Genomic DNA, 26189 nt, shown 5'->3' on the forward strand with positions numbered 1-26189 from the left:
GTACTATCAACTGCAGTATCGTCGTACACTGTTCACAAACGTTTATTGGTGTTCACCACGGTTTCTTTTTCTGCACATAAGAATTCAATACCTACACGCTGCATGTAACGTGAGTCGTATGTAGACGCCATTTTGACGTTTGACGGCTCTGACATCTGCCAGACCCCTGCGGGTCCGGGGTTTAGAATAGACTCCAGGTATTGCTGCCTGTCGTAAGAGGCGGCCGAAAGGAGTCTCACACGTTTCGGCCTGTCGACTTCGACCTCGACCTCCATCTTTCTAAATTTTCCCGAAGAGCGAACCAATTGGGGAAGGGCAGCTTACATGGTGCATCGTGTCCACCGCGCATTAAGATCCTTAGCACACTTTCTCGTCGTCGCAATGCAGTCCCGCTCATTCTCCATCTCTTGGGCGAGGATGCCTTCCTGGGTGCGTTTTCCACCATGCACTATGCGGTGTTGCTTTCTGCGCCGACGATGACCATGGACTTCTTAGCACCTCATATCCAGCATGGTGACCAGTCCGTTGTGGTAGGGCCGCCATATAGCCCCCTGACAACACAGGGATCTCTCTGCTGATGCCCACGCCGTTAACTCCCCACGTACGCCATGGAGTAGATGCCCACCTCCCTGGGGCATTGGGACTCCCGGCAATGTCCATCCTGCCGGGTGGCCTTTGCTGAGGCTGGGTGGCGCCCGTGGCGAGGACCTGTGGTCGGAGTGGGTGGCATCAGGGCGGATGACACGCCATGAAGCGTAGTACGTCATCTCTTGCTGGTGCTCCGCCGCCAGCAGTCTCTAAGCGGGCAAAGTTCGCTTCAATGCTAAGATATACGATCCCAAATCGTTCCCCTCCCAGGCTACACCATGGGTGGAACGCCATGTTAAGGATGGGAATGAAGCTTATTCGCCCCGTTACCTCGTATGTACGAGAGCTCATGGGGTATCTTTCATGTCTATGGAGCCTCAGTTTCTTGTGGAGCATTTGGAAGACAAGTTTAGGGAGGTGGAGAGCATGTCCAAAATGATCTCTGGGTCAGTTTTGATGAAAACAGCATCCTCTGCCCAGTAACTGACATCACTCGCTTGTGACAAGTTGGGGGATGTTCTTGTTACTGTCACGCCCCATAAGAGCTTAAATATGGTCCAGGGTATTATATTCTACAGGGGCCTTCTTTTGCAGTCTGACGACGAGCTGCGCGCCAATTTAGAGCGGCAAGGTGTTCATTTTGTCCGGCGCGTCCATTGGGGTCCGACGGGTAATCGGGTTGCCACCGGTGCCTTCATCTTGGCCTTCAAGGGTGACACATTGCCCAGAAGGTTAAGGTGATGGTCTACCGCTGCGACGTCAAGCCATATATCCCTCCCCAGATGCGGTGCTTTAGGTGCTGGAAGTTCGGCCATTTGTCTTCCCGCTGTACTTCCAGCGGCACATGTCGAGATTGTGGACGTCAATTACATCCCAATACTCCATTTGCCCCACCTCCCATCTCTATCAACCGCGGAGAGTATCATTCACCTTGCTAATTTTAAACATTGTCTATCTTTCTGCAGTTTCTTCTCGTGCTTTATTCTACTGTTTCCTTTAAAAATAAGTTGTTTTCACCGTTCTCGTTTCTATGATCTACCTCGTGAACTGGTTTTTCCCAGTTCCTAGTTGTTTATGTTGAGGGCTTCCGTATCTTACTTCTAGGGTGTTTAATGATATTACTATCAATTCTTGTTGTTTTTGTTTCTCATTTGTTCTAGGTGTCCGTGTGCTTTGTAGTTTCCATCATTCTCATTCGCTGAGTGGAAGAGGGGGGGGGGGGGGGCGGCGGCAAGTACTTCAAACAGTATTAGATAAGACGGTCTGTTTTGTTTATGAGGTGCAGTACTCGTACACGAAACGGCACCGCTGTTATGTCAGCCAGTTGCTGTGTGTCATCCAGTTGGTCATCAGTCTGATCTCTACATAGTAGGCGACAAAATAAGAATGTGTTGCGAATGGAGCTACTAGAAAAAAGTAATAAATTAAAACGTCATGGCTAATGCTGCAGTTTTAACTGCATGAACGGCGAAAATGTAGTGAGGTTTAACTTTTTCCTTTCATCTTTTTGCGGGGGGAGGGGTCTCAACGAGGAAAAGTATCATAAAAATTTGAAACTGTGTGTAAAGTTTGTTGGGATTCACTAAGCGCCCTTATGTACAAATACTGCATAAATATTGTCCACATAATTTGCATGCCGTGAATTACTCTGCTTAAAGACATATGGACAGTTTCTAACTGTAATACTTCACTTGTATTAAATCCTTAATATAAGACTATAGTTTTTAATGAGTATATTATGACAGCATTTTGAATTTTTAGATTAGGTCAATAACTGTATGATATAATTAAACTGAAATTTTAGTTGCTCACGGGAACCTTTAGATAGACAACCTGCAACTGGTTACGTGGCACAGATTAGCCGATTAGTAATGTGAATTCTCAGAAAATACAGCCTTCAGTATCTTGGCGGCGGAGTTCGTATTCACCCTGTATACTTTCATTTTTTGTTCTCTATGCTTTTACAAAATTAGCTGCAAATAGTCCATTTCTTGTCATTTTCACATAGCTTCACGACAAACTTGTTTCGGCATTTGTGCCATTTTCAAAGCCGCGCGGGGTAGGTCGTGCGGCCTAAGGCGACTTGCCATGTTTCCCGTCGCTTCCCCCGTCGTTGATGAGAGTCCTCCCTTGTGTGTGTGTGTGTGTGTGTGTGTGTGTGTGTGTGTGTGTGTGTGTGTGTGTGTTGTCTTTGGCGTTGGTTAGTTTAAGTTAGATTAAGTAGTTTGTAAGCCTAGGGACCGATAACCTCAGCAGTTCGGTCTCATAGGAACAGAATGGCTGTGAGCACTATGGGACTCAGCTTCTAAGGTCATCAGTCCCCTAGAACTCAGAACTACTTAAACCTAACTAACTTAAGGACATCACACACATCCATGGCCGAGGCAGGGTTCGAACCTGCGACCTTAGCAATCACGCGGTTCCGGACTGGAGCGCCTAGAACCGCTCGACCATCTCATAGGAACTTAGCACAAATTTCCGAAATTCCATTTTCAAGTGTTCCTGTTGACATTACATTTACGTATCATTTTACTGTAAGTCTGAGGAACGGTACTATAAGATTTTTATCTTATAGTTACGTCTAGTTGGAATGATATTCATTAAACATCCTGGAACGCTGTTTCTTTTATTTACTACATTGTTAATACAGGTCACATATTCGCAGCGTATGGAAATTTCGCGTTGTATTTTGACAGTTGTCAAATGAAATATCGTTCCATTGCTGCATTACGTTTAGAAGTAAATTATATCTTAGGTAGTCAGAGATATTTTTGTGCCATAAATATTGATGTGGTCTATTTTTTTATTTATTTTTTTTCGTCGTGATGGGTTCATCCGTTTTCTTTCTCTATTATGTTAAAGTTTCTCAGATAATTTTTATGTCTGAGGTGACTTATATCAACAACGTAGTCTATAAAAGGATTTACGTTAAAAGATGTTTTATGGACGTCGCTCCACCTAGACGTAAGTATAATATACGATAAAAATTCCATAGTACCAGAGTAAAGTGATACATAAATGTAATTTCAACAGGAACATTTGAAAATGGCACAAATACTGAACACGCTTGTTGTGAACATATGTGAAAACAAACCTGTTTGCAGTTAATTTTGTAAAAGAGTAAAAAAATGTCATGTTATGACTTTATGCAAGCTGCAGGCCCAGAAGGGGAGAGATACATTTTACCTCGCTCAATAGGCGTACGGACACAAAGTAGCTAACACTGCTACGAAATAATCTGCGCCGTACGCTGTTCTGTGTAATGTCGCGGTTGTTGTCGATGAACGGGGAGGGGGGGAAGGGTTGGAGGGGTTGTCTGCCTGCAGGTGCCGGCAGGCCGCTGGCGCCTGTCCAAGCGGGCCACTCTCGCCGCGGCTGCAGTATTTACGGCGGTCGCGACCCCCTCCTTCTCCCACTTACCCCCCCCCCCCCCTAGAAGAGGCTTCGGCGAGGCACGCGTCGTAATCGGACGCCCGCCTTCGCAGCCCGTGGCCGAAGTTACACAAGCCGCGCCCCACGTGCGGCTCCCACTGCCAAGTGCGATGCCTCACGCTGCCGCTACCATTGCGGCCTTCTGTTTCCCACACGCTATAGTACATTTTACAACGCGTTTCGATCTACACTACTTGATCAAAAGTATGTAATACGGATTTGAGCACTAGTTGTCACGAGAGGCTGACCCGCCAGTATAAAAGGAGGTGGGGAGTGCTGCGTTGTCAGCATTGAAGTAGTAGCAGCAGAATGACTTAGTCAGAAGAGCTCACTGAACTTGTGCGAAAACTGGTCATCGGATATAACCTGAGTAACACATTTCTGTACTCGTTGCTAAGCGATGCTTGATGTGGTGAATGAGCGACGCCAGGGGACAGCGGATTACTGGAAACGAGTGATCAGCAATTCGATGGAACTGTTTGGGTTTGGCGAATGTCTAGAGAACGTTACCTGCCGTCATGTGTAGTACGTAGGAGACGGTCTTAGGTATGGTATGGGGCTGGTTTTAGTGGTTATCGTGTGAACCTGTTTTTGCGCTTGACATAATTCTAAATGCGGAAGGATGTGAATACATCTTACAGCACTGTGTACTGCGTTCAGAGGTGGTGATTGTTGGTATCAGCATGCCATCGCATCCTGTCATAAAGTACCATCTTAAAGCAACAGCCTGTGTATCTTAACATTCCTGAAATGGACTGGCCTATGCAGAATCCCGTCCTGAACCAAATGGAACGCATTTGGGATGAATTAGAACGACTTCGCTCTAGACCCCAGCGTCCAACATCACTACCTTCTCGGCTCTGTAGGAAAACGATCTGCCAGTTCTCCATGTACAGTCAGACACGTCATAAAACGATCAGAGGACATACACCATATTAATTTCCACTAGTAAGTGTTCGCATACTTTTCATCAGAAAACGTATCTGTAGCCGTGTGTGGAATCCTTAGGCAGAGATAAAGTGGAAGAATGGTTCAAAAGGCTCTGAGCACTACGGGACTTAAAATCTGAGGTCATCAGTCCCCTAGAACTTCGAACTACTTAAACCTAACTAAACTAAGGACAGCACACACATCCATGACCGAGGCAGGATTCGAGCCTGCGACTGTAGCTGTCGCGCGGTTCCGGACTGAAGCGCCTAGAGCCGCTCGGCCAGGCCGGCTGGCAAAGCGGAAGACATCTATAGCAATGGTGTCTGCAACACGCGAAGACTCCACTAAACCGAAACTCTCAGTACTTACAATCAAAGTTCACAGTCATGGTGACAGCCGAGATTTGCACCTCTGAAGTTCTCAGTACAGGATGACGGCCATAAAAAGTTACGGACAGCTGTGTTAGTGTGATCTTTGTGATTAGGGACGGTTGTTAGTACCCGTGACGGATTGTAATAAAAGTTCGCAATATATCCTTCGTTGAAGAAAAATCGACGTCCAGAATGAATCTTTCTCTTATGCAACTATCTGAAACTTCCTGGCAGATTAAAACTGTGTGCCGGACCTGGAACAGAACCGGGATGTTGCCTGTAGTCGGAAATGCTCGTGAAAATCAAAGATCGGGTTCTAGCGCACAGTTATAATCTGCCAGGACGTTTCAAAAACAGCGATCATCTTGCTCTGTACGCCAAAACTCTGTAATTTTTGACACACGCAAGAGTGAAGTTTTCTTTTTCGCTCAGCTCTCAATAACCGTAAGCGGTTCGCAAGCTAGTTGAACGAGCCAATGGCAAGGGGACGCACTTCGGATTTGCAAATATGGATTTTAGCGGGTGCCTATTGTTTCTGATAAAGCCTTGCAGCTTTAAACAGTGTAATAACAGAAGCTGCTCCGAAGGTAATGCCTTCAGTGTGATTACTTTCGATCAAGACCTGATAGGCAGCGATATGCAACAGGGGAGGCTATTCTTTCATATGTATACTCACTTTTATTGTTGATTGATGACTAGTCCGTGATGGCCCCGGAGAAGGCATTTGTTATGGGGCTGTGTGTGAGATACGAGCATGGAACTGAATCTAGCATGATTTTCCCTTTGGTGAGACTTCACAGTGAAGCTAGGTTGATTTCAACAGTCGCATTACTGTTACAGCGTATTTCACGAGGCACACCGCAGCTCTTTGATAAGAGACTTTCTTTTGCAGGTCCATTGCGCCTTACCAGAGGGAACTGCATTGAACTCTTTTGGTACCATGCCAGTCTTTCACAGGTTTTTTTGAGTAACGAGAAAGAGAATATGGTTTGGGTAATATTAAACGTTAAGATGGAAAATGTTTCCCTAAATATCATGCGAGGAAGTTTGCAGAGAAAATTCTCATTATACAAATTAAACGACGTTGTCATTTCTCTGCTGTACAGTTTCCAATAAATCTTAATATGGAGTGATCTGGTATGGGGCCATCAGAGAGGGTTGTGACGGTATTTTTGAGTTCATCGTAACAGCTGCAGGATCGGCGGTTTATAGCAGCTGAGCGAAGCACGGCGCGTGTGCTTTATCGCAGTGCAGCCGTCACCACTGGGCTTATCCACTCCCTTTCGCCCATGTCAGGTTTCTGCGAAAAACTGCTCGCATCTCTGGTTCAATGCCCTAGGCCGCAGAGAAATCGCTCTCGGCGTTCGCTCGCTCTTATGCCGAGACATGACTGCTCGCCGGATGGAAACATTTAATTCGATTCGTTGCCTTACGAGTGGTTATTCAAATTTGAAGTTGCTTTTACCGAGATTTGTCCGAAATTTTTTAGGCTCGCCTTCTAGGCAACAATAGCTGCCGATAAATTTTTTTATTAAAATGTCTGCTGAATGTTTCATACCTGATCTACACATTTTTCATACTAGTAGAACCAAGTTTGATTATGATACTGGCCGACAATATTAAAACCGAACTCTAATAGAAAGAAAAATAATACAGGAAAAGAAGCAGCGATTCTTTCCCTACGCAATGTATTATCTGTTCGTAGAAATGGCTGCCTTGAGGTAAATGTCAACTCTTGCACTTACCAAACTCTCTTGTATTCTTCGTGCATAGCCTACATCTAGCACGGTTGTCGCCAGTTAGTTCCATCCACGGAAGGACCCCAGTGAAAACAGGTACGAGTTCGTGGCAGCTGTTGCTGTCTGTGTAGCTACTATTCCTGTTTCTAATATTGTGCACAAATTGTATTTTAATACGTAACTAGACTGCGCTGGTAAGCTTATGCAAGACAAAGCACTGTCTTTAACAACACATGCGCTCCCGATAAGCGCCAGCCGTGCCCTTGACTTGAACACGGCCTTCGTCGTTGCCGTTGTCCCGGGTGGGTTGGAGGGCTCCTGCAGGTCCCAAGTTTGTGATGCATGGAGTTGCTGCGTATCCGTTGATCGCCTGCCGCATTAAACGGCACTTTTACATTACCAGTATCTCCTATGCAGCACTGCAAAGTAGATGCTCCATACAGCGCCGTAACAGTTTCCTGCCTTTTTTATTTTGCGTCTGAATTTTCATATTTTTAGGTTATAGGTTCACCGCAGCTCCCAATGAATATCGAAAAATTACGCACTTCCATACACAGCTACAATCAACACAAATACCTTCAGAAAAGACTCCCTAACACTTAATTGTCTATTAGATGTTAACAAATTTCTCTTCTTCAGAAACGCTCTGCTTGCCATTGCCAGTCTACATTTTATACCCTCTGTATTTCAGTTACTTTGCTGTAGCACACCACTTGAAACGCCTCTGTTGTCTTCTTGGCTAAACTGTTTATCGTCCATGTTTCACTTCCATACATGACTACATTCCATATAAATACTTACAGAAAAACCTTGTTTCATATGTCCGATAAAATATGGAGCACCTCCGATGCTTTGAATTCCGCGTACCCACATCCATGTTGTCTAGTTCGCCTATTTCAAGTAACCCATTAAAAATGTATGGGTTCTTTAACATGAGTTAACGAAGTCGATTATTTGTCAATCAGTGGTATTATTGGTAAAGTATACACGTTTCGAATTAGACTGGCTTCATCAGCTTCTAATAATGAAAGCACATTACAACCACTTTTAAAGTACTGATAACAGTAATGTCTTGCAATCCAGTTAATCACTTTGGGAATTTTGCTTGTTCTGTATGCAAACTGATAAGAATTAAACGAGACGTTTCATGCGTGTGAAAAATTTGCACATTTTTCTTACTAGAGCTTCGTGAAAGATGTTTTACGTCTTTCTGCAGAACTGCTTCCTTTATTCAAATACCTTTGATTTACAATTTATCATCACTGTCCGTTAATCGTCGTCACAAAATAACGCGTTCAGTATTGCCCGAATGAGGTTTTCTAAGCTACCTGCTTTTTTGGTGGGTTAAACTTCCTGAGAATTTGGCCAATTAATATTTCAGGCATCTTCCTAGCCTTCAGTTGCATTTACGTGGTGTCTTTCCGCTGTACAATGCCCCGTACTCGTACTTACATATATCTTGTGGATGTGACTATTTCCAGTGATCGACCACAGTCGTATAATGGTGCAGTAATGGGTTTTTCTGCCCATTTATGTGGAATACGTTAAATTTACTTACGTTGAGGGTTAACTGCCAATCCCTGCATCAAGCGTCGGTCCTCTGCAGGTCTTCTTGTATTTCGCTACAATTTTCTAGCTTTGCGACTTGCCTTTAAAGAACTGCGTCATCCGGGAAAATCCTCATGGAACTTTAGACTTTATACGCTAGGTCGTTTAAATATATTGTGTAGTGTAACTCTTGGGTTGTAAACTCCTTATTAATCGGTTAAAGCGGCCATACGACCATGATAGCACATGCCTAATGAATTTGATTTTGGACAAGGCTATCGTCTCCGAAAAATAGATCGACTGGTTAGTGGAGAGAAGTGTACAAGAAGTTATTCTAATAAGCAACGTATCCTACTCTAGCACTATCTACTTATATGGATTTTATTTAAAACTTAAAACAGTGCCATCACTCAAGTAAAATACGAAAGAAAAAGGGGTATGACGCGTGTCAGAGTACACTACAGATCTAAATGAAATAATACAGGAATTAATTAATAGGGTCGCCAGCTCCTTTCGGCAGTGTCTGCTCAACATCTAAATCATAATGTGGGCAGCACTGAAGAAATAACTGTTTGATTGTAAGTGTGGCAATAGATTGTCGACATACTTTTCTGACAACACACACGTTATGAAATAATAATGAACAAAAAAAGCAATTGTCTTACATCGTTAACACTCAGATACGTTAATTTGGAAAAGATACTTAAACTGGTTATTGAAAAGCAAATAACTGACTTGAGGTAGCTTTCTTGTTGCGACAACAATCTACGTAACCTTAGATTAACGTCTACTTACATTCATTAGATTCCTGTGTATCTCAAGCTAGTTTCAATGGATTGTAATCACTTTGAAAATTTACTGGGTTAAATGAGTAACTCTTTGCTTTAAACAGACCGGCAACGCCGAAATGCGAACCAAGTCGGCACACAACAGGATTATTACAATAGACACAGATATGACACATATAAATTTAACTTATTCTTTTCTTAGATTTAAGATTGCCAGACTTATTTTTACTTTGCTTTGTCTTAATATAATTAGCAAGAACAACTTCGCTTCTGAAAATTATTGATTAACAGAGTTAACTTATTGAGACTTCGCTATTACTTACTTAGAGTTATCTTTCCGGAAAATAAACAAAGATGGCAATATAAGCTATTTATTAGCGTCTTTAACGACGCTAGGGTATCCAGTAACTGGAAGGTAATGGGATCTTAAGTAGATGACAGTGACTGAGGATAATGACAAGATTAGGAACCTACAGTTTTAATTAATATCACTAACATTATGCCACTGGGTAATGCCTCTCAAAGTTACAAACATGAAAGAAAGTGAAGCGATCTTACACTTCGTTGCTGAAGTTAAGCCATCGTCTTCGTTGCCGTTGACAATGCCCCTATTGCTCTATGTATAATGCAGACACACCTCGATTAGGAATGAGAAATTATGGGGCAAGATCTTGATGTTATAGGAGCCTCTTACATCTGCTCACACTTGTCATACTCTTCGTGTCTCTCTAGTAACAATTCCGGCTCACACAAGCCAGACATTCTACAATACACACGCCACTTGCGTGTGTTCACTCTCTCGTCTCCAAGCCAAGTAAATCACACCTGCGTTCTGCTCGCAACGTCACTCATTCAGACACAGCGCTCCTACATAAGTTTTTGCTCTCTGGCAACGGTATTGCGCATCTTAACTTTCCGTGACGGCTTTCTCCTAGAATAATTACACCTTAATACAGAATAATTTATACAAGTTACAATACATATTACGTTACTGATTAACACACAGTATCTAAAGGTTTACCGAAAAAAAAAAACAAGTATGTCATCACATGTGGAATAATCGGGTCTAAGGCGCTACAGTCATGGACTGTGCGGCTGATCCCGGCGGAGGTTAGAGTCCTCCCTCGGGCATGGGTGTGTGTGTGTGTGTGTGTGTGTGTGTGTGTGTGTGTGTGTGTGTGTGTGTGCTTGTTCTTAGGGGGCACCGGTGAAGAGACCACACCTTACAAGCAGCGCCAGGCGAGCGCGGACGGCAAACACAACGCCCAGCGCCCTCTGGGCATGAATACTGGACAAGATCCTCCAATACGGCAGTCTCGGGTAGCACCTGAAGAAGGCCACGAGTTACGTGGCCGAAATATTGTGCCAGAGCGACACAAACATCCGGCAGTAGACACGATTATTCGACATGTCAAGATCTCGCCTGGAATTTTCAATAAACGTAATAGACAAAAAAAAATTACGTTGCGCATCTGTACTAGAGTGTCACAGGCTACGTCCGAAATTATTGTCAAATCTGAAGATTTTTGTCCTTTAATAATGACGTGCTGTGTTTCGTTCACTAGGAACGAAATAACCCAACTGGCTCGATATTCCTTACGCTCGTTTTGTATTCTGTAGGCGGCATTTTGGAATTGTACCGAGCGTCTTGTGGAAGTCAAGAATAACGCCATGAACCTGGACACCTGTATCTACGCTTTCTGTGTCTCGTGGGCGAACAGAGGGAGCTGGATTTCATAAGAAAGTTATTCGCCGAATCTACGAAGATTCCTAGAGAGGTACCGGCCGCTGTGGCCGAGCGGTTCTAGGCGCTTCAGTGATATAAGCGTCTAGTTTTGTGGGTGTGTACGACGACCCTTTCTGAAGTACGTTAATTTCGTGCGTTTTTTTTTCTGTGGAATTCTGTCGTTGCTGTTTCATTGTGAGAGGCTGTGGGTAGCAAGCTGCGTAATACAGACGTGTGTTTCCGCCGACAGGCGCTGGAGGTGCGGAAGCGGCTGGAGGAGGTGCGGCTGCTGGAGTCCCGTAAGTCCGCGCGGCTGCAGGACCAGGACACGGACTTCGCGCGCCTCGCCGACATGGCGGGCGACCGCCGCAAGGCGCCCTCCGGCTCCATCGACGTGCCCCTCTCCAACGGGTGAGTCTGCAAGTGCCTCGCCCCTGTCTTCGCTCGCTGCTCGCACGCTTCCTGGAGTACTTAATACATCTTTGCGCCAGTTCGGAATCTGAGCCCAGGTATAGGGATGTGGATGTTGTGCGATTTTTGGCCTAACTTCATCGTCCCTGATTCCAGTTGAGCCTGTGATCGTTAAAATCTTGGCTCCATCCTACTTTGTGGGGTCTGATGACCCGCAGCATCGCAGAAACTTATTGAAACCAGTGACATCTCAGGGAGGCAAATTGAGTTTCCTGAAACGCCTTGCCTGCGATACCTTAGTATCGTGATTCAGTTCCCTGCCGGGCAAGCTGTTATCACATGTCGAGAATTATCGCTTGAGGATCTACTTCGTGAAAGGGAAAATAATTTATCCCTTAAAAATTCATATAATGTCGGCGTAACTGTTCCCGTTAAACAACACCGGTAGTTTTAAAGTCAAAAGGTGTTGTGTAAAAGGACCCGATGTTCGGTATGAACATGCACGACTTTACAAGGCATGATCCCATTGCTTTTCGCCATCCTTTGAGCTGACATATCCAGAAAGACATAAGGACCTACACTGCAACGAAGACCCCGGACTAACGAGTAGCTTTGTGTTGTCGCATTAGCAATTGTCAAAGGTGAAGGGATAGATAAACAGACACCCAAATATATACACTACTGGCCATTAAAATTGCTACAACAATAAGAAATGCAGATAATAAACGGGTATTCATTGGACATATATATTACACTAGAACTGACACATGATTACATTTTCACGCAATTTGGGACCATAGATCCCGAGAAATCAGTACCCAGGACAACCACCTCTGGCCGTAATAACGGCCTTGATACGCCTGGACATTGAGTCAGAGCGAGCCTGGATGGCGTGTACAGGTACAGCTGCCCATGCAGCTTTAACACGATACCACAGTTCATCAAGAGTAGTGACTGGCGTATTGTGACGAGCCAGTTGCTCGGCCACCATTGACCAGACGTTTTCAATTGGTGAGAGATCTGGAGAATGTGCTGGCCAGGGCAGCAGTCGAACATTTTCTGCATCCAGAAAGGCCCGTTCAGGACCTGCAACATTCGGCCGTGCATTATCCTGCTGAAATGTGGGGTTTCGCAGGGATCGAATGAAGGGTAGGGCCTCGGATCGTGACACATTTGAAATGTAACGTCCACTGTTCAAAGTGTCGTCAATGCTAACAAGAGATGACCAAGACGTGTAACCAGTGGCACCCCATACCATCAGGCCGGGTGATACGCCAGTATGGCGATGACGAATACACGCTTCCAATGTGCGTTCACCGCGATGTCGCCAAACACGGATGCGACCATCATGATGCTGTAAACACAACCTGGATTCATCCGAAAAAATGACGTTTCGCCATTCGTGCACCCATCTTCATTGTTGAGTACACCATCGCAGGCGCTCCTGTCTGTGATGCAGCGTCAAGGGTAACTGCAGCCATGGTCTCCCAGCTGAAAGTCCATGCTGCTGCAAACGTCGTCGAACTGTTCGTGCAGATGGTTGTTGCCTTGCAAACGTCCCCATCTGTTGACTCAGGGATCGAGACGTGGCTGCACGATCGGTTACATCCATGAGGATAAGATGCCTGTCGTTTCGACTGGCAGTGATAAGAGGCCGTTGGGGTCGAGCACGGCGTTTCGTTTTGCCCTCGTGAACCCACCGATTCCATATTCTGCTAACAGTCATTGGATCTCGATCAACGATAAACCGCAATCGCGATAGGGTACAATCCACCTTAATCAAAGTCGGAAACGTGATGGTACGCATTTCTCCTCCTTACTTTAGGCATCACAACAACGTTTCACCAGGCAACAAGGATCAACTGGTTTTTGTTTATGAGAAATCGGTTGGAAACTTACATCATGTCAGCACGTTGTAGGTGTCGTCACCGGCACCAACTTTGTGTGAATGCTCTGAAAAGCTAATTATTTGCATATCACAGCATCTTCTTCCTATCGGTTAAATTTCGCGACAGCAGCACGTCATCTTCGTGGTGTAGCAATTTTAATGGCCAGTAGTGCATATAGTATTTGAACTGTTGCACATTTTCGTATCAATACAAGCCACCCCTCTGTTATCCGAAAGTACAGAAATGGTTTTTAATGCAACATCAGTATTTTACGGTCCAATAATGAAGTACATCACGATATTTTCGGATTGCAGCAGTAAGTTTATCTGATAGGATAACTTTATTTATTTACAGTCTTACACGATGGTGGCGTTACAATCACAAGCGGAGGTTTGCTTACCACAGTGCATTACGAAGCTTGATCCTATCGAAGTTGGTATGCTCTTGCCTACATATGGCTTGCAAACAGGCTCACCCAGCTGTTATGGGAGCGACATGCAGTTTGATGTCGAATTCAATAGGCTGTGCAACGTAAATTTTCACCCGTACCTCTGGTGTTCCGTGTACATCACGTTAAGTGCCAGAAAAGTTCTATGACCAGTACCGAATCTTCAGATCTATTACTTTGTGTTCAGTTACCAGTAACAATGCTGCACAATCAACAAGTAGTTTCCTTTAACATTAATGCAACTCTATGACGGACGTTAACCTATTATGCTAATTATCCAAGGAGTATATCTGTCAAGTAACTCTAGTGAAATCCTCCACGTTTTAAGTCGATTGTGAGTTATTTCCGTACACTATGTAAACCTGCACACCATTTAAAGGAGAAAAACAGTGCATAAAACTGATTCATTCCCTCTAAAAATGTATATAGATCAGTTATGAGTATGTAAAATTAAGTCATTTAAACAATTGTGAATAGTTCTTGCGTGAACTATTTTGTTTTCCTTTACTATCATAAGAGTTCTAGCGTCAGCTGTGAACGAAATGTAGTTAACTAAGTGTAATACGCTCAGCTGGTGCACGAAGTCTGAAAATATTCGTAACACAGACAGCTTGCTTAATAGCTCATGTCAAATAAAGAAAGAAGGCCACGCGTTTCTCGCTTCATTTATAGCCGAAAAAAAGGTGAAATATGATTTCAGGTGCCATCATATTTACAACATTATTGATATTGAGTTGTTTGGCTTAAAGATTGCTTGATGTAAAAGCAATCGGTATGTATGATACACTGTATGCTTTTATATGCCTTATCCATCTGAGAACAGTAATGCTCTTTACAAGCATAACATATAGTAGTTCATTTGTCTTATTTCTGTTTTTCTGTCTGTCGCCAACAAGCCACGTAGTCAGCAGCAGAAGAACAATGAAGAGACTGTGCAGCGTCTTTTGTTATCACCAAAGTAGTTTTATCCTGCATCGCCTTGAAGAGAAGTTGATCCCATACTTCTGAGCTGAAGTATTACAGTTTGTGCGGGATGAAGTTCATCTGTACTGCTGTCATAACCATCAGACAATTTTCATATAGTCTAAAAAGGGATGTATGAGCAGTACGTAAAAAAATAGTTGTATCCCGAGTACAAATGTATTGTTCTTAGAATTTTCAATTTTTTTTACCGTTAATCTCCAGTTATTATGGTGAAGCGAAATATGAAAATCTCTCTCATACATGTATTTAACAGTACTACAGCGCATGTCAGTTCCGAAGCTCCCAACAAAGGTTTTAAAAAATAATTTTGTGTTGATTTTTAACGATTAATGTAATACTCCTAGCTGTTCTTTGTGGCAGCTTCCTCGAATTGTATTTTCCATTACAAAATGTTTTATTGCTCTTTTTATGTTGTTTCATAAGTGATATTACTTGTGTCAGTGTCATTTCTGTACAGGGTGGGGCAAATAAGTGTTCTGGGCGAGTGGACACGACTGGACGTGAATTTATGGATATAACTAAGGCCCGTCACGCGCTCACCACGTGTACGCCCGTCACGTGATCCACACCGGTTCAGAGCGTAGTGCGGGGGTTGTTGGGGTTGGAGGGGGGGGGGGTTGTTTTGGGGAAGGAGGCCAGACAGCGAGGTCATCGATCTCATCGGATTAGGGAAGGACGGGTAAGGAAATCGGCCGTGCCTTTTCAAAGGAAACATCCTGGCATTTGCCTAGAGAGCGATTTAGGGAAATCACGGAAAACCTAAATCAGGATGGCCGGATGCAGGATTGAACCTTTGTACTCTCGAATGCGAGTCCAGAATGCTAGCCACTGCGCCACCTCGCTCTGTGAGTGCGGGTTGTCGGTCTGAATGGAGCAGTGCCAAAGTGACGGTGGTACTCACAGTGGAGCACCAGCTGTTCGTTGTGGAAAGTTACGTGACAGCAAAGTCGTGGAAACGGTGTGGTCAGCTGTTTGCTGAGAAGTTTAGTGCTGTCAAAGCGCCAACAAAGAGTGCCATGCAACGCATCATCCGAAAATGGGGTCAGACAGTGTCTGGTTTGAACAGGTCAAAAAATTTTCCGAAACGTGCCTGCACACCAGAAAACGCGGGTGCAGTTCACCAGAAAATGCTTCAGAGTGCTATATTTCCTTTCCTCTGCTGCGTTTCTTTGTATTCTTGAACTCTGTTCTACGGGTCATTTTTATTTGCCCCATCCTGTGTTTTGGGTAGTTAAAGATTCAACTGCTTTAAACGCAGCGGTTTAAGCCGCCGGCCTTCTGACTAATCTTGGCGCAGGACTCCAGTTTATTTTTTGCTTGTTGTGCAGTCTAGAATGTTGGCACAGGTGACTGAAGTGCTAAACATCCCAGTCTTCCATTTGCCAACGTCGAATAGTTTAAACGTTTGATGAATTGTGTTGAAAAGTAAATGCGTTAAGCTTCCGAACACAATAAATTAAGTACATTTCAACTGTGAAAAAGAGCGAATAGTGGAGTTCACCTGAACGTAAGTTGTTTTCAGGAAGTAAAGAGAGAATGACAAGAACGTCGAAGTTGTTGTGCTATAGTGCAGCAGATGGGCCACAGAAAATTACGAAAGAGGCAGTGAGGCGACGTGGAGAAACTCATATGAAAACCAAACAAATGAGCACTTTTATATGCTAGTATATCATACATACTGCTTGTTGTGTCGATTTAAGATGGAAGGGTTGCACGCTGTAATAGGGATGACATACATAAAGATTACTGGACAGTCGCGTGTTTCACTTGTTATGGGATACGGAAAATTGAGTAGTGGACTTCAAAGACGGCAACTGGACAACATTCCCGAAACAGCAGGAGGGAGTTGCGCGTCCAGGGTTCAGTTCTGGGGGATAGAAGTTACAGTTTGTTAATGTCTTAATAATTATGATGATAATTCGTTTACATCAATGCTTAACACTTCGCTGTAGCACAACTTCCATTAAATTGCAATTCAAGGAAGTGCAGAATTGGAAAAGGTTTCATCCGAAAATTTAAGTAGTACTGTGTCATGAAATCATGAAACTGAGTTAAGAAATATAATAGCAACAGACTCCCAAAACTTTGACAACGTCACAATTTAATCGATATAAAATTGTAGTGTGCATGTACCATTATCAGTTTTCCTCTTATCACTAAGATTGTGCGGACTATGGCTATTTGAGAATATAACTGCGGGTTTGGTGTGCCGGCCGCTGTGGCCGAGCGGTTCTAGGCGCTTCAGTCCGGAACCGCGCTGCTGCTATCGTCGCCGTTTCGAATCTTGCCTCGGGCATGGATGTGTGTGATGTCCTTAGGTTAGTAAGGTTTAAGTAGTTCTAGGTCTAGGGGACTGATGACCTCAGATGTTAAGACCCATAGTGCTTAGGGCCATTTGAACCATTTTTGTGGGGTTTTTTGTTTCTTTTCTCCGTTTCTACGTCATTTGCTGGCACATAGACATCAAGGCTCCTTTGTTAAATACAGCTTCTGACCATCTAGACTTCGTCACCATTTTCAAAGCTCTTGGTTTTCAAGCTACTTTAGCCTCCGTAAGTTAGGTAAGAAATTTGGAAACTGACCTACGTAAAAATAAACATTTTTGCTAAAGTGATTTTGGGGTGGTGGCACGACCCCTAGGAACCACCCTCCCCCACTGCGGTTGGAATCACACTTGGCAATAGGCGTCTCATAAGAGTGACGCAGTTACCCAAGAGAAGTAATAGTAGACCAGGAACGTGGATAAGGAATTGGCAGTGCGAATAGATGCAGTGACTATACGTTGCTATGAGATTTCACCTCTGACTTTGTGTACCGTTGCCTAGGTGGCCATACAGCTTCTTCTTCTTCTTCTTGCTCTTATTCCGTGTCTTCACGAGGTCGGAATTGTAATATGGATTTGGCAATGTATGGAAGTGAGACATGGACGATAAACAGTTTAGACAAGAAGAGAATAGAAACTTTCGAAATGTGGTGCTACAGAAGAATGCTGAAGATTAGATGGGTAGATCACGTAACTAATGAGGAGGTATTGAATAGAATTAGGGAGAAGAGGAGTTTGTGGCACAACTTGACTAGAAGAAAGGACCGGTTGGTATGCCATGTTGTGAGGCATCAAGGGATCACCACTTTGGTACTGGACGGTAGCGTAGAGGGTAAAAATCGTAGAGGGAGACCAAGAGATGAATACACTAAGCAGATTCAGAAGGATGTAGGCTGCAGTAGGTACTGGGAGATGAAGAAGCTTGCACAGGATAGGGTAGCATGGAGAGCTGCATCAAACCATTCTCAGGACAGAAGACCACAACAACAACAACAACAACAACAACAATGACAGAGGGTGGCCGCCAGATGCCGTTCCTGTCGCCAACCTCCCCCTTTCATGCGTCAGGACGGAGTTTGTCAAGGATTAGGCTACATGCAGACAGTTGGATTACACAAAGTGTGAGAACGTTTTAGAAATGTTTGCTAATCTTGAAACTGAGGCGGGACAAGGGTACCAGCCCGACATTTGCCCAATCGGATGTGGGGAACCACGTTCGGACTGGCCGGCACGCTGGTCCTCTGCGTTAATCCGCCGTGCGGATTCGAACCTGGCCCTACGCGACCGCGTCTGCCCCCCTCCAGAATTCCGGAAACGGTGTGCTAACTTCCGCGGCTATGCATGGGCGTTAGGTGTCGATTCAGCGTCCTCGAAATTAACAATTTCGCTTTCTCGCAGGCTTGGCGCACGAAAACGCTGCAGATCGTCATTACGGGAGGATGAGGAGGGCTCGGTAGGTGCACTGGCGCTGCCGTAGCTCGCCCGCTTACGGTAGCAGTAGCTAAGACCGCGCGGCGAATTGCGCACTGCGTGCCGTCTGGAATCCCCTGTGAGAAGTGCAGGGCCAGCAGCCGCTTCGGCCTTGGTTCATGTTATGGCTTTAACTCGCTGCGTTTGGGAATGCGCGCCGGCTGGAATTTTAAACTGGCGCACACCCGGAAGGGCCGGCAGCCGGCAGCCGGCAGCCGGTGGTGACGTCACAGGGCCACGCGCTGAAGGCCGCAGGCAGGAGGCAGCAGGCAGGGGCGTGCCTCTCACCCACGCCCCGCTGCCGGCCGCGGCTCCGCCTTGCAAAACTCTGGGATCCGGGTGGCGCGTGCACAGGCCGGATGTGAGGAACTGCCGCTCGCAGTCCGTGAACGGTTCAGTCTGAAACTGACGGCCTGCCTCGCCTTGGCACTGCTGGCATTAAGTATCTACGGACGGACGACTCGGCTGTCGTATCGCTAGTAAATTACATACAAAAACGTTACTCGTGATCCAGTTTATTGTACTGAAAACCCGTAGCCGGCCGGAGTAGCCGAGCGGTTCTAGGAGCTTCAGTCTGGAACCGCGCGACCGCTACGGTCGCAGGTTCGAATCCTCCCTCGGGCAGGGATGTGTGTTCTCTCCTTAGGTTACTTAGGTTTAAATAGTTCTAAGTTCTAGGGGACTGATGACCTCAGAAATTAAGTCCCATAGTGCTCAGAGCCATTTGAACCATTTGAACTGAAAGCCATATGAAAATTGCAACAATAGTCCCTTAGGGTAATCTGAATGTACAGAAATTGCGGCATGGTATTTGAAGGCATAGTGGTCTGCATAAAACCGATCGGTAGGGGCAGCTGAATCAGCCTGTATAAACGGAGATGACGTGACTGACTGAGTCATCACTCCTGAGCACAATCTGCTGAGGATAGAAACTTAAAATTTGGAGTCTGTGTTGACCTTCTACTGTAGGTATCGTTTATGAAGGGATTTTTTATTTCCGCCCCCTAATATGGTGAAATAGGTGATGAAATGTTTTTGAAATATGATCGCTGTTAAAGCATTTTTGAAGCTAGACGTACGAAAATTTGTACTTGATTTCTGCGAGAAAAAAAGATATACATGTATTAGAATGTTAGAAAATTTAATCACTATGAGGATGAAAGACCCGGTTAAGGGCTTTTTTGGTGAAAAATAAATCAATATTAAAGATCCACTAAAGCATTTTTAAAACTACATCTATGAAAATTAGTATTTGACTTCTTAGAAAAAAAGTGTTTTATCAGCGTTTTTGGAAATCCAAGAGGGTAAGATAAGGGATGAAGTTTTTGTGGAAATGCTTCATTAAGAAAGCATTTTTCAAACTACATCCGTAAATTTGTATTTGGCATCTCAGTTAGGAATAAAAAGAACAAATTTTGGTGTTATTTGGAAATTCAACCCCCGAGTGCGTAAAATAGGGGATGATGTTTTATGTAAATATTTCGTTAATTAAAAAAAAAACTAAATCTATGTAACGTGGTACCTGACTTCTAAAGAAATGTTAGGGGATAAAAATTTCTATAAAAAGATGACCACAAGAACTCAAAAGCTGTGGTTAATAAAGACTTTGACTTTATCTACGAGAACCGCTTTTTGGTCCGAAGTATATTCACAAATGACCATGCTTCTGTTCCCTCCATCACACTGAAAAATTCATGTGTCGCCATTTTTGTGGACAACAAAAAATTCGATTAAAGGAAAACAAAAAGTCTGTGTAGACCATACAGTCTACGCGATCGAAGTACAAGCTTCTGCATTACTGGTGAGAAATGTATCGTAATATTTAGTGACCGGAAAGGTAATCTAAGTGTGAAAAGACCTCAACGACACACCCCATTACCGGAGAACCTCCCATGTAGGAGTTATGCTATTTTTTCATTTATGAACATAATTGTGGGTACACCATGTAGCTATAGTTAAAATTTAAGTTAAATTGCTTTTAATAGAATTCATGCTTAAGAGTGACTTTGAATACACAGTATCGCAAACTTTTTGGAGTTTGAGGACATAATAAACTAATGGTCGATTATAAATATCCATTTTTTATTGACGTATACAACTTGCTCCTTACAAAAACTACTTACGATCATACCAGTTGTTCAAAAAGGTTGACGCCGGTCTCGTTACCGTCACAACCGCACATAAAATTTTGCCGCATGCTCACAAGTTTTTTCGTTGTTTATTATGCAGTGAGACAAGCAGACAGGACTTTAGCATCTAGTTTCTCCTCTGTTTCTCTTCACTTGCCATTGGCGTTACGGACACCGACCACTTCATGTAGCCCCCGAGTAAAACCTCGACCGCTAACACATCGCTGGCTGTTGAGTATTGCTTTTCAACGTAGCACTACCAACGTCGGTGCGGAAACATAGCTCAGACACGTGCTTCGCGCGATGTACTGTTTAAAATCCTCTACGTAAGGCAACTACAATGTAGTGGCGCACAAATCTGTGCTGCGTTTTGCCTCGCCGACAAGGGGTCGCGACCTGTAGAGGTCAGGCGCCACGCCAGACAACGCCCCCTATTCACGGAACCTCGCTCTCGCATTCTGTTTGATACTGGCGGTCTATACCTGTACTTACGTATTACTTCACATCCACGGTGGCCTACTATGTCTCGACCTATGGGTAATGCATCAAGTCTTTAAACAGATAAAATCTGTTATAAGCCTGCCTGGTTCAGACAGCTTGTCCACATGCATGCACTTCTTCTGGTCATTACCTCATATTCAAGATAATTCACATTACCCACCGAACACAAATATCGGAGATCTTTCAACGGTTTCTTTCGAGAGACATGTACCACCTATAAAATAATTTCCACTGTCCTCTTCGAAGATTCAGCACAGCGATAGCTGTTCGCTCACATTCCGTGGCGAACGCATTGCTGCGGCAAGCTCGCGGATGAATATTGCACTGAATTGTATTACACGATTTTTAATGATTGTGAACTAAGCTATTGACAGGAGCTGAAGTGCAGTAAATGAGTTCTTAATGATAAAATTCTAATCATTCCATTATTCTTCTTATTTGTAACTTCTATTTGAACAGAGCATCTTCCGTGATAATGTGTACGGTCAGGAGCATCATACGGAAGGTATTCTTGAAGTAGCTAGGCTTACCTGCCCCCTTCCGTACCCTTCACCCTTTCAGTGCCTTAAAACTTTTTTCTAAAAGAGAGTGTTGTTAGGGTCGCCTCATGTAAAGCTCCACTTTTCACATTTGCATCTGTATAGTCATGCACAAACCTGCAAGAGTACTGTACTGCACCTGTCCCGTGAAATTAAGGGAGGGAGTAGTCAGTCGAAACATTAATGAGCGCTGGGGACAATGCGGAGATCGCACAATTCTGCTTTCTTTCTGTGTAACGTGTATACTTTGCAAAAAAAGTATTTGTGCATTCAAGTTCTGTATTTTTGTTATGGTTGGTCGTAAAATATGAGATACGGAAGGGAAAACTCGTACCAGCACTTAAGCCCCAGAGGGTTTGACGAGCTTAACGTCGTCGTCCGATCTGCATATCGCGTCTATAATCTCTTACGTCCTCCGTCCGTAAGGCTGCGTCATGCACAATCTGGCGATCGTGGACCGTGACCCACCGCGTCTGTTCCCCTCTCTAGTCATTTATTTCGTCATACTAGCCAAACATGAACAACATTCATTTTTTTATATCCAAGAATGTTTGTGGACAAATAGATCGAAAATGTTGTCCCAGACATGGAACACACGCTAGAGCGTTATTCATTTTGGTCCTATTTTTTAAATTAAAATCCACATTGGGGAAACAGTTCTTCAGAAATTATTTTTCTAACATCGAGTTGCCTTTTTTTCGATAATCCTCACTACACTCGCAAAATGACTTATAAATGTAATCGTCTCTATATCCTTAAATTGTACGCTAGGGGAATGTTTTGAGCTGATAAAATGAGGACGGTTGACCTCGTCACTCATGAGAGACGTACATGCAATTTCTCACGTTACATGCTAGCTGCCGATAGACTGATAGATATGCAGAGGGAGAGTGAGAGGGGGAGGGAGAAGTGTGTGAGTGTGTGTGTGTGTGTGTGTGTGTGTGTGTGTGTGTGTGTGTGTGTGTTCAGGGTTTATGGGCGCTCAACGGCGAGGTTATCGGCGCCCTTACAAATATTGAAATAAACGGATGTGCATAAAAGGGCTAAAAATATCACTCCGTGCGGAGTAAACCTACAAGAAGACACAATTCAGTCAGATATACAGTGCATTCCAGGTGGAATAGTCGATATTCAGCGGTAGGACAGCAACGCTAATTCGAAGCATACCTTAAGAGCTGTTAGCACTTGTTCAGTACAAGAGATGTGTTTTTTAGTAGCGAAGACGAACTCTTAAGGTATGGATTTTAGAGCCCATGTTTACGGCAGTTTTTTTTTGTCGAATGACCTTTCCTGTTATATCGCTGAATATTGACTGTGCCTCCTGGTACACTCTGTATGGAGGGAAAATAAATATTGGCCATGGTAAGGATTTATTTCGCTCCATATAACATAGTATATGGAAGGACTGCGTGAGACTTGTGAACGAAGCGGATTTTCTTTATAATGAGACGAGATAACTCCGTTATTTTAATTTTCTATTTCGTGAAGTTAAGGAAAGGTGAAGGTCTATCTGTATTTATGATACAGTAGCTGGTTAGAATTTTCGTGACAGATCAACAGTAAGAAAGAGGCGTATAGTCTCTGATAAACAGATTGTGTCAGTCTCTTTGCTTAAATTAAAAAATTCGACGCACTTGTTATGGATTGACTGCGTAAGACACTATTGATGGTTACTGGTGCGTCGGACGTTGCCCTCCGATCTTTGTGACGCTTTCCCGGAGAAATAAGATGCGTGATTGCAGAGACCTTAAAGGATGGTCCTTCTAATCACAAACTCATCCCGAGATATATTTGTTGTAACTGACTCCATTTAAAAGCTTTAAAAACCAAATTGTAACATAGTCAGTTGTAATCCACCGTTTATTCCGTCATTCTAGAACAATTCCTCAAGAAATTATTCTGAAAGACTACGTCTCAGGAAAGCCTTGTGATGTAGTGACTAATTGTAAGTTGGGAATAAGATTCTTGTGTCTAGAAAGTAGATTTACCTATTAGTGCGTTTCTACCTCTGTATCTGAATTTATTATAGGCATTCGTTCACTTGCAACACAAGCATGTTCTTTCAACAATTTTCAGTTGCAAGTGGATGCTTTTCATCAACAGAACGAAATGAAAGTCATAAATTTTCTTCGTCAAGCGTACTATGATGGAATCACGGGGACGTAGTTTTGTTCTCATTAATACTTTATTCGTGAATTGTTTATTCATTGCGATACTTTTTTTAAAAGTTGGGTCGCTCTGGCCAGAATTCAGTTGTCACTAAGACTTCGTTCGTAACGACATTTGAAGATATTCATCCACGTTCTAATGGACTCTTGATGTGGTTGAATGTGAAGTCCTATACCCGTCCCTACATGCATAGCATTGGTTTCACCTCTCCTACCCCGTTTCTTCTGCATCTCCGTGCTTTGTATAGCCATAAAACTTGCCAGTTTCATTGGAATTTACTTTCAAATATTCGCAACAACATAGCAAACGGCGCTACGTTAAACTGAGCACAGGAAAGAAAAAGAATGGGAAAAGACAAAGTAGTAGTCACTGAGCGAATGCTACAGTGTCAATTACCACGGTAATTGGTCACTCAGCTTCTGTCTTTGTGTTGTCCGTCTGTCATTCGTGAACTAAGTTGTTCCCTTTATCTCGCTCATATTTTCCTTCCAGTTATCGCAAGTCGTTAAACTGTCCCAAGTCGTTCACCCAGCTCCCAGTTCGTCTTCTCGAGGCAGCCGACCTCAGCCGTCAGCCCTGCTGGCTAACTTCAATGGGATGTCAGTTGTGCAACCCACATATATCATTCACGTAAGATCTCTACTGTATTTTTTTCTTATTTCAGTTGATTTCTATGTCCACCTCTGACTCATTAATAGGGAACCAGCCAGACATTACATTGTTGTGAAATAGCGCCTAAAACGACACATAATGTTGGTCTGTGTACTATAGCAACGTGGTGGGCTGCAGCCCACGATGTCCTTATCAAAGGGTTGAATCTCTGGGAGCGAAGGGAGGGGGCGAGGGGGGGTGTAAGCCGTGGCAAAGGTTGTCAAGAAAATCGTTCTGTTCCTCATCGGGCTGCGAACTGCCGTTTTCGACCGCAAAATGCGTGGGAATCGACACCCCCAAGGAAAGGGCTGGTTTCATTGACCCCCCTTTATGACACCCGCTGAGGCCATTTCGTGTCAATTCTGAGCGGAGGTGTATTTCAGATGTTTTCCTCGGCCACATAGAAGAAAACAGCGTGATTTGAACACTGAGCATCACAGTTCTAAACTGTGTCGCAGAGGCGTCAAAAAAAAAAAAAAGAAAAGAAAGGGGGGGGGTTAATGTGGGTAAGAGGGGGGTGTGACGACCTTAACATCTTTTGACACATCCACGGTGATGTTGGACAGAATTGTAATGAAATTTGGTGCCAGTGTGGCATCACTGCCCACCTTACAGCTCGCATGAACTTCTCAACTCGGGCCTTTTTTTTCGCATATCTAGACATCTTGCTGTTTGAAGCGTCACTGAGCCACGAGGATGATGTCGCAGGACGAAACGATTCTGCACCATTACAGAGAAAGACTGTAGGCATGTTTGAACGAAATTTCAAGCTTATATGTCGTAAAGGGAAACAGTTTCGGGGTTGTAAAAAGTGACTCTTCAGTTGAGTTACGGAGTATACTTCTGAAACATTCAGAAATTCTTCAAATGCAGTACTTCACTGTAGTGCAATTTCTTTAAAGTTGCGCTGAAGTGCCGGCCGGGGTGGCCGAGCGCTTCTAGGCACTTCAATCTGGAACCGCGCGACCGCTACGGTCGCAGGCTCAAATCCTGCCTCGGGCATGGGTGTGTGTGATATCCTTAGGTTAGTTAGGTTTAAGTACTTCTAGGGGACTGATGACCTCAGAAGTTAAGTCCCATAGTGCTCAGCCATTTGAACCGTAGTAATCTTGATCATTGTCATTGTGCTGAAGTTATTTACTAAGCGCTGATGTTAACAAATTAATGTTATATTGAAGCACTTTATACGTTTTGTTGTTTTGATTGTAATAGTATGATTATAATCGTAGACATCTGGAGCACGTAGGGGGTAACAGCAAACTAGATTTGGAAGTGGGGAAAGACTGTGATTACTCCTCCCTCCCCCCCCCCCCCCCCGCCCCGGCCCCCCGAGAACTGAACCGTGATTCCGCACCTCTCTCTCTCTCTCTCTCTCTCTCTCTCTCTCTCTCTCTCTCTCTCTCTCTCTCGCCCACTGTGCGCATTCTGCCAAATGCTTGCCGGAGCCCGCCCGCTGGTTTCGCTGCCACGTCGCTGTCCAGCGCGGCGCGGCCCGGCCGGCAGCGCCCTGTTTGGCAGGGGCCGGCGCTTTCTAACGGCCCGCTGGCCGACAC

General features: G+C 44.2%; 1 protein-coding gene across 2 annotated transcripts in view; it reads left to right on the top strand.

The window, feature by feature from the left end:
• The window catches only part of LOC126337043 (zinc finger protein 395), a 495494-nt gene that overhangs the window by 130063 nt on the left and 339242 nt on the right, over window positions 1-26189 (top strand). For both annotated transcript variants that reach the window (XM_050001366.1, XM_050001365.1), the window contains exon 2: window positions 11373-11533. In XM_050001366.1, the coding sequence (XP_049857323.1) occupies window positions 11373-11533 (161 nt within the window). The remainder of the gene's footprint in view (window positions 1-11372; window positions 11534-26189) is intronic.

The sequence above is a fragment of the Schistocerca gregaria genome, chromosome 2 (genome assembly GCF_023897955.1).
Source record: "Schistocerca gregaria isolate iqSchGreg1 chromosome 2, iqSchGreg1.2, whole genome shotgun sequence".
Taxonomy (NCBI): domain Eukaryota; kingdom Metazoa; phylum Arthropoda; class Insecta; order Orthoptera; family Acrididae; genus Schistocerca; species Schistocerca gregaria.